At 42.4% G+C, this 17,838-nt stretch overlaps 1 protein-coding gene across 1 annotated transcript in view; it reads left to right on the forward strand.

The window, feature by feature from the left end:
- Positions 1-17,579, forward strand: part of LOC146178358 (astacin-like metalloprotease toxin 5) — a 37,462-nt gene extending 19,883 nt beyond the window's left edge. The window contains exon 6 of the mRNA XM_084578176.1: positions 16,496-17,579. Coding sequence (XP_084434302.1) covers positions 16,496-16,716 — 221 coding nt within the window. The 3' untranslated portion in view covers positions 16,717-17,579. The remainder of the gene's footprint in view (positions 1-16,495) is intronic.
- Positions 17,580-17,838: the final 259 nt, after the last annotated feature.

Below are 17,838 nucleotides of genomic sequence, written 5' to 3' on the forward strand. Positions count from 1 at the left end.
TTCAGAAGGTAGCCAAACAAATATCCATATTGTGATAGCCTGCGTGCAATCGTACATGATCCGCAAAATTGTTTTTAGTCCAGCATTAGCGCTTCTTCAAAGATGCATAGAGCAGTTTCTACGAATCGTTTTAGAGTAACTCACACAATGGAGTGACGTACAACGGACAATGGGTAACGGCACTATGTCTGTCCCTCCATTTGTGGTCATTCGGATCACGTTGTAGTGACAGGTGATGAAGAAGGAACTAAGGAAGGGAACGCTATCGTATCATAGGAGGGTTGGCAGAGAAGTTGAACACGGCTCCAGTGTGGCAGCCGAAACTGCAGTACATTCATTTGTTTGGTCGGCGATACTCCTCTCTTTCGATGTACATCCCTAACCTGACGGGTTGAGCGAAGGTTTTCGGTTGAATTTTGATCGCCTGCGCTTAACTTAGCATACTTTAGCCTTCATCGAAATGCAGCCGCGTCGTTAAAAGAAGGTGCTTACTAACACGTGCCGGATCGAGCAAAATGGAAAGGAAACGAAAGTCAGAGGGGGAAGAAGCAATGAGGGTGAACAATGAAAGCGCTCGGCAGCTGTATTGATGATGATGCAGCAACGCAGACGTTCGGGCCTCAAGTGACCAACATGCTTATCCAGTGCCGGACATCCACCGGCACTACGGTGCCGGCCTTCGCGTCGCCTTTTGTTCTTTGAATTTTTTTTTTTTTTTACATATCTGAACTAGTGAAGTCGTACTTTTTTCTCTGCGATCTCTCCATGCGAGCGCGTTTGTAGGTCGACCCCTAGGTGCGCAAACACCTGCAATCGCCACATTAAATACACGCTCTTAAGTTTCGTGGTTTCTCGAGATCGGTGGTTGGAATGCCCCACAACCTACGCCTCAAGTGACCGACCAACGTAAAGCTGCGTGATGCGTATCCAGCGACGGTCATACAACCGGCACCATGGCGCCGGCGCCTCGCGTCCGCTTTTGTTCTCATTTTTTTTTTTTTTTTTTTTTTACATGTCTGAACTTGTGAATTTTCTCTGCCATCTCTACATGCGAGACAGGAAAAACAACGCTTTGTTCCATGGGAGCGACCTTGTTGGTCTACCTCGGGCTGTGCGAACACCTGCAATCGCCAAGTAAAAAACACGCTCTTAGGTTTCACGGTTTCTCGATATCGCCGGTTGGAATACGCCAGGACCTACGCCGCCCGCCAGCACCGCTGCAACACTATCCGTTCGCCGCAGCCGTGACGACGCTCGGCCGCTCGACGCCGTTCTCCGCATCCCTCATAGCCTCCTCTCCCGGGCCAGAAACTCTGCACGTGATTTCTCTCTGCCATCTCGGTATCTGGCCTGCGCAGGGCGTGCGCAGAGCAGCGCAAAGCGCGCAGAAGCAGCCCGACCGATCTCTATCGCCGCTGTTGCCATGGCTGATAAGGCTGTTTGGAAGTCTACGTTTTTTGAATCTCTTACAGGTATGTATTACATGTACATCCCATTATTTTGTTCAAACTTAATCCCGCAGTGGCAGCTGTAACGATACAGTGTGCTGTTGATGAATTTGAATTTGTTGTACCAAAGCAAAATGCATGTGTACTACCTAAGCCTACAAATACGTTTGTGCAAATCCTAGCTTGGTCGCCTTTGATGAGTTTGTGAGACTGAATCTGTACCAGTTATACAAAGTTGTTTATTAACGTAAACTACTCCGTTGTTTTCAACTTTCGTTAGGTTATTCACAGCGTGTTGTGAGGCTGGAGCGTAAGGCGAATTTGTGCTCTCACGTGCGACCGCTTTTTTGCTATAGTTTCGCGTACGCGCTCGTTCAAATCTATAGGGAGCTCTTACTAGCACGTCTGTTTTGCTTCATCATCCAAAGACGAACTTCTTTCTTGGTTTGTGTTTGCGTTTCATAGCTGCACATGGACTTTTTAGTGAAATAATTTAGCGTCGCAGACGTTTCCTTTTTTTTTTTTTTTTTTTTTTGATGGCTATGCTTTCTCCTCAACCGAAAAGCGGCTGTCGCTGACGGAATCGATATCCTGGGCTATTGGCACATGAATGCCTTATATGCATGTGATACGTCTAAAGGTGTCCCACCTGATTAGACCAATTACAGACTCATCAAGATTGGTAGCTTAGCGAAGCATGTTGCATGCGGTTGGATGTCTCCCTGAGCTCATCAGAAAGTTTTTCTTCAGCAAATTATGAAGTTTTTCTGATAATTACCTAACTCGTTAAATACTGATCTTCGGAAACAATTTCCCAGTGCTTATCAGAAATGTGTTCTGCAGCAAATTGTTAATTTTCTCTGAAAAACTAGCTAACTTGTTAAATGCTTAGATACGGAAACAATTTGTAAAAATTATCAGGACAATTATAGTCCCTCCTTTAAGGGTATGGCGCGACAGCGTAAGCTACCCGCTTTAATTATTGAGGTTCCTGCGTGGGGTAGAGTGAATGAAAGGGCCCCGGCAGGCCGATTCGGATATCACCCTCCCTTATGAAAGGAAAAGCCCGAGTTGACATTCCGGCAACCCTGCGTACAGTTAGTGCTCGGCCATATCAGCTGCCAGATATACTAGATTTACTGTATATGCTATATATACCGCCCAACAGCGCCATGCTCGTAATTTTTCGCTGACAGCGGTGGCGGACGGCCGCCGACGTTTCGGTGAGGCTTCATGAACACTTCCCAGTCGCACGCGCGCGCATCATATTGCACCGCGGCACAACGTGTAGGCTCTCGAGCGCGTCTCATGCGCGTCTGAGCGTACAGCGGCCCCACCCGCTGGGCGTCTGAAAGTTTTATGCACTTCCCTGTCCATCGTTCTGGAGTGCTCGTGCACCCTCTCGCCCCGACCGAAAAACTTTCAAAACGCAAGACATTTGCATGGGATAATTGAAACGTCTTCGAGCCGTAAATAAAATACGCAGGGGGAGCTCGAAGAAAAAAAAATTGGAGGTCTCTAGTCTCTTAAGAGAATGAAGAAAGCCTACCCTTCCTCTCCTAACATTTGCCTCTCATTGTTTGCCTTTTATCGGCGTTCGTAGCAGTGCTACATAATTTACAGGAAAGGAAAGGCGCAGTATCTGTCACCCAAATTGCTTCGACAAGTGTGCGTTTGGACAGTACATTATTGCTCCTGTCACGTGGCGTTCTTTGGCGCGCGTTCAAGTGTGGGATCGCAGATGGCAGGAACGCTAGACAAGATGATACGTCTGGGAAGTGTCCATTGAGCGGTATCTTACTGGTATCGCGTGAAATTCGTCTCATTTCATTGTCTAATCTAGGTTATAATTTGCAGTTATAATTTACTGTCCAATCTCGGTTTTTTCTGTTTCGAAAATAGCATGGCTAGTGCGGTGCAAAAATAAAAAAAAGATTGCCTCAATTCTTATCGTTCTGCCTTTCACTGTAGTTGGGCAAATTGAATAAGCATCCTTATTTGCTCATGCTCACGAGAAAAAAAAAGTTAAGTGAACGCAAGCGTCAATATTTTGTATTCTGTGCCCAATTAATCGGGAATTTTTGTTTTTGTTATACGCATTTCTTTCCATCGCTCTTTAATCCCATTAATAACTCCTGCCCTTCTGGGCAACACACCTGCTCTCCATCTGTTGTTCTGTGCGCTATCACGATATCTAGATATTGTAGGCGTTGCTGCGTAATTCTGGCTGTAGCTTGAGCTGAGCTGCATGTGAAGTGTGGCAGTACACTTCAGGCTAATATGTTACCTAGACTGTGATGAACATTTTCCAGTCGCCTTCACATTCTTGTTGCAGTAACACTTGCTCTTTATTTTTCAGAGAGCTTGCTTGTTTTCTGGAGTCCTCAGATGCTGCAATGAGTGGTTCCTTCTTCAGAATCAAATTTTGTTGGCTAGTAACCTGAACTGTCAAAAAGATAATTGAATTCATTGACTTTTGTGTCTGCTGCATCAGCAGTGAGTTATTTGAAATCCATATTTCAGCTGTGCATGCTGTCCCATTTTATTTGCAGCTTTCAGGACGAAACATTTGTAGTGTGATAGTATGCAGCCATGTTTGCATGCATAAAATGTGAATTTGAATCTGGGACTCTCTCTGGCTATGCTCTACATTATGGTGCCAAAAGTTCGTGTTCTAAAAAAATTCCTTGTGTGAATTCTCTTTGCTGTCATGAATTTCTTTCCTATGCTAGTCTCAGATGCCATATCCTCAGGAAGCATAAGAAAGAGCGCCGTGTTGAGAGCTGCTTACCTCCTCCTGTCGATTTGGTGTTCACATGTAGGGTCGAGGGCTGTCTTAAGAGTTTTGCTTCAAGAAATAACCTTATGAAGCATTTAAGTTGGCATATGAGTTGTGGAGTTGCAGTGATATGCCCTGCTAACAACTGTAGTAGCATGTTTAAGGTGAAATCTTCATTATCCAGCCATTTAACTCGAAAACATGCTGTAGTAATCCGCACTGGCCTTGCCTCTCCTCTTGACTCTACCTCTGGCTTTGAGTTCGTTACAGTAGATGATCCTGTGGATGATACAGGCAGCTCTAGTTGCAGACAAGGGACAACAGAAAGAAGTGACGAGTGGAAAAATTGTGTTGAGAGTTCTCTTGGTCTTTTCTATCTCATGCTTGAGTCAAAGCTCATTGTTCCTGTCACCACTGTGCAAAGCATTGCCCAAAAGTTAAGCCAAATTCATGAATTAAATAAGAAATACACTATTTCTAAATTGCAGGCATTGCTCAAAAACAAATATAGTGAGGATATTACAACGGAATTAGTCACCGCCATTGACAGTGATGCCTTTAGCGAGCTGAATTTATTATTCAGCACTGACTACAGACGCAAGGCTTACTTTAAGAAAGCCTATGCATACGTTGAACCGAAATGTGTAAGGCTTGGTCGAGACAGGTTTAGCAGAGACAGGCACATGCAATATGTTCCCATTTTGGAGACGTTGGCTGCTCTTCTAGCCAATGCTGAGGTTGCAGAATGTCTTGCAAGCACAGAGTACACACCCATTGGAGACTGCATGGCTGATATAACTGATGCCCCAGCTTCTCGAAACAGTGCATTTCAATCAAATGAGCCAGTGCTTCAGCTTCTGTTGTACCAAGATGCCTTTGAGGTTGTTAATCCTCTTGGCTCTGCTCGGAAGAAGCATAAGTTGGTTGGGGTTTATTTTACACTTGCGAATTTCAGAAAGCACAATCGATCTAGTCGTGACCACATTCAATTAGCACTTCTGTGCTCAGAGTCTGACCTGAAGCTGTTCGGCCAGGAAAAAGTTTTTGAACCACTGATTAATGACCTTTTGCTCCTAGAAAGTGATGGAATTCCTTTTGGAAGTACGCTGGTTAAGGGCACTGTTGTAGCAATATTAGGAGATAACCTAGGTTCCCATTTCATTGGTGGGTTCACAGAAAGCTTCAGCTCGTCTCATCACTTCTGTCGGTACTGCCTTATAACTCGTTCAGAGTTTCATGGGAAACCCTACATGCATGCTGACAAAAGAACACCTTCCAAATATGACTTCGCTGCTAAGCAAGCCGTTAATACAGGAACAGTATTTGAAGGTGTCAAATCCTGCAGTGTTTTTAATAAGCTTGCATATTTTCATGTCTGCAGTCCAGGCTTGCCCCCATGCATTGGTCATGACCTCTTTGAAGGTGTGGTCTGTTATGATATGGCCCTTTTTCTTAAATTCTTTGTTGAGACACGACATTGGTTCACTTATCAGCATTTGAATTATTGCATCATAAATTTTAACTACAAAGGGTCAGATGCTTCTAGCAAGCCTCCTGAAGTTAATGTGCAGGGCAGAAGATTAAGCTCTGAGGCTGTAAAAACTTGGGTGCTACTTCGGCTTCTCCCTCTGATGATTGGTCACAAGATTGAAAGTACAGACGTTGTCTGGGGCTTGTACCTCAACCTAAGGGCGATTGTAGACATTGTGTGCGCACCAGTAGTCTCTGGAGAGCAGGCAGCGTACTTGGCCATTTTAACTGAAGAATACTTGGCAGACAGGCTTCGCCTTTTTCCTACAGAGCCCTTAAAGCCAAAACACCATTTCATGACTCACTACCCAAGCTTGATGATGCACTTTGGGCCATTAATAAATATGTCGACTCTCCAATTTGAAAGCAAGCATTCTTACTTTAAGAACTGTGTGCGATCAACAAAGAATTTTAAGGCTGTTTGCAGAACGATTGCAGAGAAGCACCAGCTGTTACAGGCATTCTTGCACGCTGAAGGATTTTTCAAGTCAGATGTCTTCTTTACCTCGGCTATGCCATTTTGTGCGCAGAACTTTGCTCCAGAGCTGCATGAGTGCATTAATAGCAACTTTCACCCCACCAACTGTGTGACATGTAATTCTGTTGTATGCAAGGGTACAGAGTACTGTGTTCATGATTTTGTTGCACTGTTTATAAGCGATGAGCTCTGCTTTGGTGAAATAACTGTTATTGTCATTCAGCACAAAATCGAAGTATTTTTTGTAGTAAAGCTCTTCGAAGCATGTTTTTGCCCAGGACTGCATGTGTACAGGCTGCGTAATAGAAACCTGTTTACAGCAGTGGAAGTCTGTAATATTGCTGATTTTTACCCTTTACCGGCTTATGAACTAAGCGGTGAGACTGTCATCGTGCCAAAGCATCACATCCACCAAAGCCATGAAGAGCCTTGAGATGGAAATAATGAAGTCTCTACCCACCCTGTCTCCTGATACACTGCAAGCACTCGTGAAAAAACTTTTGGAACTCGGTGTGGATTGTGGTAATGACTTGAGCCTCATCAAAGCAGGATTTGACAAGTGTCCTCAAGCCGATCCAAGCTCGGAAACTGGTTGCGTACTTCACAAGCAAATGTAAGTTTTTTGATGTCTAACAGAATAGTTCTTGATACATCATGACTGGAAATTTCAACTGAAGACTCATCTAAAAGTACAAAGTAATTTGTTAAGCAACACAGGTCTCAAAGTAAATTCTGTTGTGCCGCGGACTGTCTCGAATAGACCAGGAGCTTCCCTAATGCAGAAAGCCAGATGTTTTTGAAGTATATTGAACACTATGCCAGAGGTTCATAAATCTCCAAGTTGAAGAAAAAAAAATTAAAACAGGAGAGGCATCAAGGCAATTTTAGAAATAGGGCAATAATAAGAAACTGATGAGGTAAGAAAACCACTTGTGTGGCATAGTGTCTTTTGCCTTAATATATTTAGCAACATATTTCAGTAAAGGTTTTTGGTTTTTGTTATTTTCTTGTTACAGGCTGTCAAGCCATCATCCTTTATGAAAAAAAGGGCTTAAACATCAGTATGCTGCTCTTTGTTATTTGTTATCTACTATAGTACTCGTAAAACTTCAAGGGGAGCCCAATATTCACAGTAGTGCCCGGTTATGTCTTAGTAGCAGGGGAACAATAGGGTAGAACATTTACTGCCCTTTTTCCTATGTGTATTAAGTGTATGTATATGTCTTCTCGGTAGCAGGGAACAATATTGTTGAATATTTCCTGCCGTTTTTCTTTGTCTAAGAGAGAAACGGCACGCCCCTGCATGCATTTCAAGAATTCAGCATTCAGTATTAACAATCTTTAGAAGGTCTGCGCGATTTTACAAAGCTGCAAATAACCCCATTGCTCAGGCCAACAATGCAACATAAAGTGAGAAGGAAAGTTGTAATTCAGTTTATAAAAAAAAAAATTGAAGATGAGCAAGTTCCTTACATGCTTGTAAATAGTATACTTCAACAACCTAGCCAATTCATAACTATTTTACAGATCAATGGGGATGTGTAGTATACTTATAGTTCAAGAGATTGAAATGTTGACTAAGCACAATATATAGAACCAATGAGGGATAATGTAATTGAACCTATTGCTTGTTTTGCTGCTAATTTATTCTTGGCCATTGTTATTAAGGCTTGTTATGTAGCTAACATCATGAGGGAGACATTCATTGCATTGTTTTTGATTTTGATCATTCTCATAGGTTCATTATTTTACATGCTCTGGTTAGCTTTCGTATACCTATTTGTGTGCTCATTACAGACATCTGATATTGACATTTGTTGCTGTCATAGTGCCACGAGAGTAGCTCAGCATGGACCTTAATTCAAGGCATGCTGTGTCAGTTTCAAGCTGATGTAAATCGGGGCTAAGCTGTGGGGCAACTGGACTCTTGAAGAGGTGTTGTGGCGGTTCGTCAGTCCCCCATAGCGAGAGATGGAATTGCGATCAGATGAAGACGTGTCAGCCGTACTCTCTCTTGACTATTTGTTGTATGCTTACAGCAGGCTTGAGATACCTGAATCTCAAAAAATTAGAAATAGATGTAAGTGATGAAACTATAGTTATCTCCAATTAGAGTAGTTAGAGTAATTCAGTAGTAATTTCTAATTAAAGCCATTATCTTAGTAAATCTTGGTCCTGCAAAGCAGGATGAAGAAGCTTAATAAGTAAAGCAGAATGTAGGGCCTAACAATTTTTTACTGCTACGAATACTCAAAAAGTAGTGCCCACATTCTTTTTTTTTTCTCGGACATTGATTAGTCAAAATTTATAAAACTAGCAAATATTACAGCCTCACGTCTACTAGAGGTATAACTATTTAAAAGCATTTTCAGTCAGATTGTATGGTTTTGTGAAACTGATGACCAGTTTTTATACCAGTTTTCCTTCAGAGTATCAGCATGAATGACTGTCTGCCCTCATAGTTGCCTAAAAACAAGCACTCTTACCCAATTTGGCTGGGTTATATTGCCCTATCCACCTACTCCTGGCATTGCACCACTTGATTTTATTTCTGTGCTTCACTGATTTAGCTTTCAGAATGACTGAGATTGTTATTTGCACCTTGCGGGCATGGCTGCTGTATAAGTAAATATAATTGCTGATACAAAAATGGCATTCATGAATTTGTTCTGAGGTGATACGTAGCAATAACAATCAACTGTGGTTGCATTGAAAAATGCTATGTATACAGCAGATATGGGGCTGTATTCATTGTGAATTTCATATATTCTGTACAAATATTGATTGAGAAAAAAGTGAGGGGCATACAGGGGAGGAAGCATTAGAAGTCATGAATAAAAATATTTGCCATGCAATGGCCATCAAGCAATCCAGCCCCTAAAAGGTGAAATAACCAAGGAGCTAAAGATAGGGTGGAGAGCAGTTTTCCAAATCACTCATCAAGCAAGAGCCTGAAAGCACCTATCAGGATGAAAGCTTGTAATAGTTAATAAATTAGAGGCCATTGAAAAGGGCTGAGGTAAATAGATTTTAGTGCAGTGAATCATGTGAAAGGAAAATAATTGTTGTAAACTTAAGAGGCAGGAATAGAGGAGGAAACTACGAAAAAGAAATATAATGAACAATGTCCTTGATACGCAGTTGAGTGAATAAAGTAGAAGTACAAGTATGATGTCTTGTAAAGGAGCATATTGTAAAGCATATTGAAGCATATTGTATAGGAGCATATTGAAGGAGAGGTGATGAAAATGAAACACTGCACTTATAAAAACCAGTGGCATTTCACAAGATGTTGTTACACGGGTTACAACAGTGACGATTACAGGGACACCAGTCGTTTTCATGCGACTTTCAGAGCCAAATTTGAATTATCAACCCTCGTTTCTTCTATATTGCAGCGCTTGATTTACACCATACGAGGCAATAATCCCATTACATATTTTGGTCAGCGTTCTGTCCCTTTAAGCAAGCTGGAACTTGTTTACAAATGTATATTTATGCCCACAGTCGCTCCTCCCACTGTATGCTGAATGTGCTCGCATTGCCAATTATATCGAAATGATCTGTGTACCGCTGGAACTTGAAGCTCAATTGCCAGGAAGTCATGCCATAAGTAGTGATATGTTGCATCTGCATGAAGCACAGAAGTATATTGTCATGTCTTACACTGTTTCTGTTTTCAGATCTTTGAAGATCCATGGAAGGTATGCAAAAGAGATTCATGGAAGAATGCACAAAAGATTCATGGAAGTATGCACAAGAGAATTTGAAGTCTTTCGAAAGTAGCTACCATACCTTTGTTTATTTACCCAAATCCAGGTTAGTGGAAAACTTAAATAAACAGTTTTCAGCACTGGCCGCTCTTACTGATTTGCCTGCCTTCCTGTATAGCATACTGACACTGCACATTTTATGCACATCAGTACCTTGGTTTTAGCCAAGTTGGCTCATTTCTTATAAGGTACAGGCTTGCTTAAAGAATACTGCGTGAACTAAGAAACACGTGTATTTCTTCATTTTATCTCGTGTTCTTTATGCAAGCATGTACAAGTATTGCCTTATTAATATGCATGTAGTTTTTAGGTTTGTGTGTCTGAATGCCAGACATCCATATTTTACAGTGTAAAGAAGTGAAAAGAGAAAATGTTGCTAGGTAGATTTTAGACACCACTGTGTATTTCACGATCGGCCCAGTGCAGATTTTACGAGCCCTGCATTATTTACCAAAAAAGTACTGCCGGAGTGAGCAACGGGCCACAATTTTTTCTACGAGTAAACATTATCTAAAAAATATAACTACCGTATACATGAAATACGGTCCACAATTTTTTCTACAGGTAAACATTATAAAAACATAACTACTATGTACCTGAAATACGGACCATCATTTTTTCTACATGTAAACATTATATAAATAGCGCAAGTACCGTATACATAAAATACGGGCCACAATTGTTTCTACAGGTAAACATTATATAAACAGCATAAGTACCGTATACCTAAAATACGGGCCACAATTGTTTCTACAGGTAAACATTATATAAACAGCGTTAGTACCGTATACTTGAAATACGGGCCATAATTTTTTCTACAGGTTAACATTATATAAACGGCATGATTGCTCTTTACATAAAATACGGGCCACAATTTTTTTTACGGTAAAAGTTTGGCAGCATCAGCTGCCAGTACTTTCACCGTAAAAACAACGGTGGATTTTTTACAGTGTAAGCGCCTACCATTTCTAAAGCCGTTCTGAAGTTCTCCCAGTATCTTGTTACTTTGTACCCATGCTAGCACCTTTAATTTCACCGCCTACATGGCCAACCTGTACATAAGAGATGTTATGGTAATCGGCCTGTAGGATTTTATGTGCATCCTTTCTCCTTTCCCTTTATAGATCAAGTTCATTTTACTCTGCCGTCAACTGTGCGAAATTTGCTTATTCGTTATGACTGCTTCCAAAGCTTTTAACAACGTTTTCTTACTTCTTGGACCAAGTTCAATAATCACCTTGATCGGAATTCCATCTATTCGTGTAGATGTGTTTTTAGGAATATTTTTTTCTGCCTTTTTCTAGTTTAGATTGGTCAGTTCTAAGCTGCTTTGTATTCTGCTAACTTATGTTGTTTCCTGATTTGCGGAGATAACTCTATCGCTATGGCTCTTAAATGACTCGGCTATAACTGATGTGTAGTTCACTGCGTTGTCTCCCTTTAAACAGTTTCCCTCGTTATCTTGAATCCGGTCCTGCTTTGTTTGATTCTTTTTACTTAGCCAGCTTATATGGTGCCAGAACTTTCTTGGTCCGCCTCTAGAGGCATGGTGTATGTCATCCAGCGATCGGTGGACGGCTTTATTTTACTTTGGACGAGGGCCTGTACATCGAGTTTCTTTTGTCGATACGATTCCCATTTTTGGTCGATTTCCTCCTGAGATACCTGTGCTTTCTTTGCCGCTCGGTGTTCTCTTAAAGCAGCTCGTCGTTGTTCAATGGCTTCCCTGATTTTCATATTCCACCAGCTCCGTGGCTTCCTCTTTCCATTCCAGCGGTTTGCTACTTTAACCTCCTTAATTTTCCTCCTTATGAGTAGTTCTACCTGTTCATAATTCCAGTCTTCCATAAGCTTTTCTCTATTGCTTCCTCTGTGTCTGCTGCTGTCTGCGCTATTTGATCGTGGTTTAATTTTGCGTTTACTTTTTGTCTAAGTTTCTTTCTCTTTTCATCAAGGGCTCCATGCATCTGCAGAATAATACGTTTATGATCACTTCCCAGACTACACTCTCCTTCTTCGTCTATTTACATTTTTGTGACCTTGCTATAAATTCCATGCGACATTAGACAGTAGTCAATGGTCGTCTGCCTGTTGCGGAATTCCCACGTGATTTGGCCTTCGCATTTTGTTTCTCTATTTACTGTAACTAAGTCGTGTTGCTCACAGAAATCTAGCATTAGCTTGCCATTACAATCCGTGTATCCATCCAGATCGTCGATGTGGCCGTCCATGTCCCCCAGCAGAATAATATCGGCCCCTTCTCCAAACTGGCTTATATCGTCACTGAGACATTCAGCAAGATCCTTGTTTTCTTGCCTGCATTGGTGTCCTGTTCCTAAATAAACTACCCCTAGTCATGTCCTTATGTCGGAAATTGTTCCTGATACCCAGATATGTTCTTTACAAGATGATTGTATTCTTTGACAATTTGTTCCCTGGTGTATCACATACCTACCCCCCCACCCTTTTTTTTTTTCGTTCTCGTTCTGTTGCACCCTTTCCAGACGTAGCCTTCTATAAACGGCGGATCTTCTAGATCCCTGAGATGAGTCTCGCAAAGAGCGTACACACATATTTTGTTTATCATCCTTCAACTGCTGTTCTATCTCTAGCCATTTCGCTCTTTTTCTACCTCCTTGCATGTTTATGTAGCTGATCCTAGTGTTAAATTTCTTTTTTGTACTTTTCTTCCTCGACCTCCTCCTTGCCATTTTTTGGGGCTCAGCTTCCGTTATTACGCTTTCTTCTGCTTCACTTCTAACTACCTCTGTGCACGGAGCCCTCGCGGACCCAATAAAAAAGCTACAGCCCTGCCTGCCAGGCGCCATCCGATCTCTGCTCCCACCCTTCTGTTAAAATGAATGCCATCTCGCTGAAAAGCCCTGCCAAAACCTGCTTTATGCACCTCCCTGTTTGCCTCAACCACTTCGAAACGCTTCTCCAGGCTTAACTTTCTTATGTCCTGATTAACTGTCACCACGTCCTTTCCGCTTTCCGTTCGATCCTAGCGCCTCCGGTACTGTGCATACAACTATCTGCGCTTGCTGTGTTATCTCCCTGATATCGTCAACTCCCTTAGCTAAACTTTTCACCACTCCTGCAGCGTCACCACTTAGGACATCGTTTAGCCCCGCGGCTGAATGGATGAAATATAGGAGCTACTATCGCTATACTGCGCTCTGCGGAATTTTTCAGCAGCCTATTTTTTACTCTTAATCAGCACTGCCCTCATTGTCATTTCCTAGGAAGGTTCCAACTAACACTCGCTTATCACCCTTTACACGTTCCAAGATATCTTGCTTGCACCTGCTCATGTTAGAATCTCCGGCGATAAGCACCTGGGCATTCTCTCTCCCTCTCCCAACTGTTGGCTCCTGCTTTCGGCTATCTGTGTCCTTCTCTCTGGGATTTTCATTCTTGCTTACTTCTTCCTTTTTTTCCCGACTTCTTAATAGCTGCTTCTAAACAACTCTGTCGGTTCGGATCCGCCTGACCTACTTTGCTTATGCCTGCCATGCCAGTGCCGGTCCCAGCCACGTGGCCCGCACTGGAATGTTCGTCCTCGTTGTTTCCAAGGGCAAAATCTGCCTGGCCTACTTTGCTTACGCCATCCATGCCAGTGCTGGTCCCAGCCACTCGGCCCGCACTGGAATGTCCGTCCTCTTTGGTTTGGAGGATAAAGTCGGCCATTTTTTTTTTCCATTTGAGGAAGCTGTCCTAGCAGTTTGATTTTCTGCTCTTAACAAACCTACTTCATTTTCTAAATCATCGACACGAGACACTAAACTGCTCTTTTCTCGCTCAATTCTATCTAGGCGCGCACTCAACACGCAACACAGACACAAAAAGTCACTGCCTTCCGCTTCATCTACAGAGTCAAAACACGTTTCCTTGATACTAACCTGCGCCTCACACTGAGTACACTTTACCTTCTTTTGATTGCACATCTTAAGCATGTATCAACTGAACTATTTCTACTACGAATTCTCAGAATATACAAACTGCAAAAGGAAGACACAAAAACGACTAACAAAAAACGCATTAAAATAAATTCTGCGAATGCCAATAGCATAGAAAAAAGAAAATTTCTCTAAACAAAATAGTTAAAGAATGAACGCCGCGAAAACCTAGCTGCCGGCACGAAAAACCAAGCCGCTAGGACAAAGAGCTAAATTCTATTCTTTAGGCTGCATCTAACCTAACTAGCTGAAAACGAAATAGAGTTAATAAAAGAAAGAACTCATCTATTTGACGCTTTCGAAAGCTCCCGCTGTCGCCAGTCCGTCCGTTTCCGGTAGCCACGTGCAATCGGAGGAGCGATGGAACACGCGTCCGCACCACACGACCATCAACTGTCAACTGTGTTTACGAATGGTGGCGGCCCCCGCGGCCATTAACGGAAACTGCGTCCAAACTTTCTGATTCTTGATAAATGCACAACCATTATGGAAAATAAAATTAGTTGAAGACTAGCGGCAAAATTATTAAGGTTAGAGCCATATAGTTTGTCGAGATGGAAAAGAGAAGCGAAAATTTTGATTTCCAAAAGGCAATCACGGCAATAGTAAAATACTTGTATTCAGCGCTTTCAGATGGCGCGACAATTCATAGACACCCAAAAATGCGCACAAACGTCGGTCAGTTTTTGAAGCGGAGTTTCGCAACTGGTATGATTCAAAAGCTCCGATGAAGACAGTGTTGCTGAGGACACTTACGTCTTCCATCGCAAAATTTTTTTATTTGTTGCCTGCACTGGACAAGCTCAAAGTCCTGAACAAGCGGAAAAAGTACACAAAGTATTTTACATGCTCAATGACAATGTTGTTGAACTAACAAACACTTACAAATACCTTGGCGTGCACCTTCAGTTTGATCTAAAATGGCATCACCATATCGACCCCGCCCTAGCTGCTGCTAACCGTTCACTTGGTCTTCTTAAACGTACTCTCAAACACGCTCCTATCCATGTTAAAAAACGTGCTTATATCTCTCTAATACGCCCTAAAATTGAATATGCCGCGGCTATTTGGGACCCTGATCAAGCCTATGTTGTCACCAACATCTAATCCTTGCAGAACCGTGATGTGCGTTTTATTTTTCAGACTACTCACCTTTCACTAGCGTCACAGCATTAAAACAACGTGCTGAACTGGAAGACTTATCATGTCGTCGTAAACACGCTCGGTTAACACTTTTTCATAAGCTTTATCACCATCCACTACTGCGCAGTGATTTGTTTCAGTCACCTGATGTCATTTTTCCACGACTTGATCATGCCTTCAAAGTTAAACGCGCAAAGTGTCATTTATCATCTTATGCCAATTCATTCATACCTCGCACTATCATTGAATGGAATAACTTGCCATCGGACATCGCTACAGAAACTAACATAAAAAAAATTCCGAAAAAATTCCAAGAGCTACTTCGCTGTGACGGAAATGTGTAGAATATTTTGGTGTTGTTTTTCTTTCCTCTTTTTATGTTATATTTAATGGTTCTTATTGTAAATGTTGATAACTGCATCGTGTTATTTACAATTGTAACCCCCCCCCCCCCCTCCCCTATGTAATACCCTCCTTTGGAGAGCCTTTAGGGGTAACCTGAATAAATAAATAAATGTCTTTGGCTTGCAAAAGTAGGGACAAATATTAATAATTATGTCTTGCCAAATGAACAAAAAGAGTCCACTCAAAGAAAAGATGTTAGTCGGCCCGTATGTAACCACCTGCTATCCAATGTTGCAAAAGAGAGAGAGAGAGAGAGAGAGAGAGATACGGCCGAAAAAAAGAAAATGAGTGAAATATTAACAACGATGCAAAGCAAGGGGTGTCTATTTATCGTAATAGTTGAGGACAAATAATTGAGTCTTACCAGATAACACTTTTCCCCTCACATCTGGTAAGCGTCTGATTTGGGGCGTAATATGTAGCGAACAGTCATTCAACACAAAAAATTGCTGTCTATTTCGAAAGTATATCATCAGGCTGTCAGTCCAGAATCAGTCACCATTACGAATCATTATTATAACCCAGTTGTTACCATAAGTTTCCTGGATGCTATAGCGCTAAGAAACAAATCTAATACAATGGAATGTGATCCACTTACCAAGTATCATTACCAGATGTCGAGGCATGAGCGTCCCTCATTTCAGATGATCAGATGACGTGACTTTGCTGAAACAAATTTTCATCCACACTCCCTTAAACGCTTGTTTCGGATTGTGAACGCTGCCGCGCTGCAATTCTAAAGTCTCATGTTTATATATATATCTTCCCTTAAGGGTGGAACTCCTGACAAATGTCACTGGTGATCATCTACCAAGGGTCTCGCATGCTCGCAATTTACTCCATATCGTTTGTTTGATTAGAAATTAAGGTGCATTGCATTTGTCTGAACATTTTTATTTTGGTGTGTTGATTTTATACCGCCACATTTAGTTAAATCCGTCAGTAGGACTTCACCAAAATCTAATGTTATCATGGTGCAGAAAGCCAGAAGCAGTTCGATAAGCTGGAGCCATGGCAGAACCGGTTGATCTCCCCCTTCGACGTAGACTCTGTCATGCTGTATGGTTCCCACGCCTTCGCCAGAGCACCGGGCCTGGTCACCATGCTGGGGAAGGACGGCAGCATGTTGACCGAGGTGTACGACAAGCCTGGACTCAGTGACAGCGACGCCCGCCGTATTAACGTGCTCTACAATTGTTAACGATGATGTTTGATGTAATAGTTTCCCTTCGCCACTACTTATGAAGAAGCCAGTCGTGCTTAACTAGGGTATCAAAAATTCAAGAACCATCATGACGTCGCTTTTTGTGTGTGTGTGTGTATGTGCTACGAACAATCGAACAATTCGCCTTGAAATGAACCATTAGTTATTTATAACAATGCTGTTTTGAGCAAATGCGAACCCGTCTCTCTCTCTATGTGTTCTTCACTTTTTCCATAAAGAAATGAAGGGAGTTTAATCATGGCTTTAGGTTAGGTATACGAACCAAATCTTGGTTAAGCATGGTTTTATATGGTTTAGCAAGGTTTTACATGATGTGACAATTTTAATTAAGAGACCACTAAAGATTCGCTTTAAGAATAGAGGCGATAGCACCCTTAACGCTGCTATTTCATTCTGCGATTATTTTATATTTATTGATTAGGGAAAGGTGCAGTATCTGTCCATTTGTTCAGTGGACACCTAAATTAAATTAAGGTCATTCGTACCCAGCAAGGCGAAATACGAAGCTGCACACTGAATATTACAGCTCAGCTCACCAGGAGCGGGTGTGAGAATGTCCCAGTTTGGAGGCTGCGCCAGGCAACGGCCTGCCTGCATGCTCTTGGTGAGCCATATTCTCCCAGGAGAAAGATAAGAATTATGTATAAACTGTGACTCGAGACGGACCCTCGAGCACGTCATCTGGGAAGACCCCTTTTCTCCCCGGAAAGGTCCCAAATTGGACGCCGCCGCTCTGGGAGACCGTGCTGCGCTGCTCGGACCCTGGGCTCCGGTTAGCCATCGTCCAGCTGGCCTGAGACGCCTCCATTCAGTAATGTCTGCCTGTGTCTGAGCCCCCCTCCCCCCTCCTTCAGCTCCTTCATTCGCTGGTTTAAATAAAACGTTCTACTATCTCTCTCTTTCTCTCTGCAGTACACTTTCGTCCGAATATTTGTCTTTCTTCTTGGCGGAGCTCGCATCCGTGATTGTGACGCACGTGGTTCTCCAAGTACGTCTCTTGGTAGAAACCCTCAGCCAACATGCATGCCTTTCCGGGAGTTTAGTGAGGCCGCTAGCACATAACAATAGCGTACAGCAACTGAACTGGCTCTCCGGAAG

Source organism: Amblyomma maculatum, chromosome 9, assembly GCF_055883805.1.
Source record: "Amblyomma maculatum isolate TAMU_Amacu chromosome 9, ASM5588380v1, whole genome shotgun sequence".
Classification (NCBI taxonomy): Eukaryota; Metazoa; Arthropoda; class Arachnida; order Ixodida; family Ixodidae; genus Amblyomma; species Amblyomma maculatum.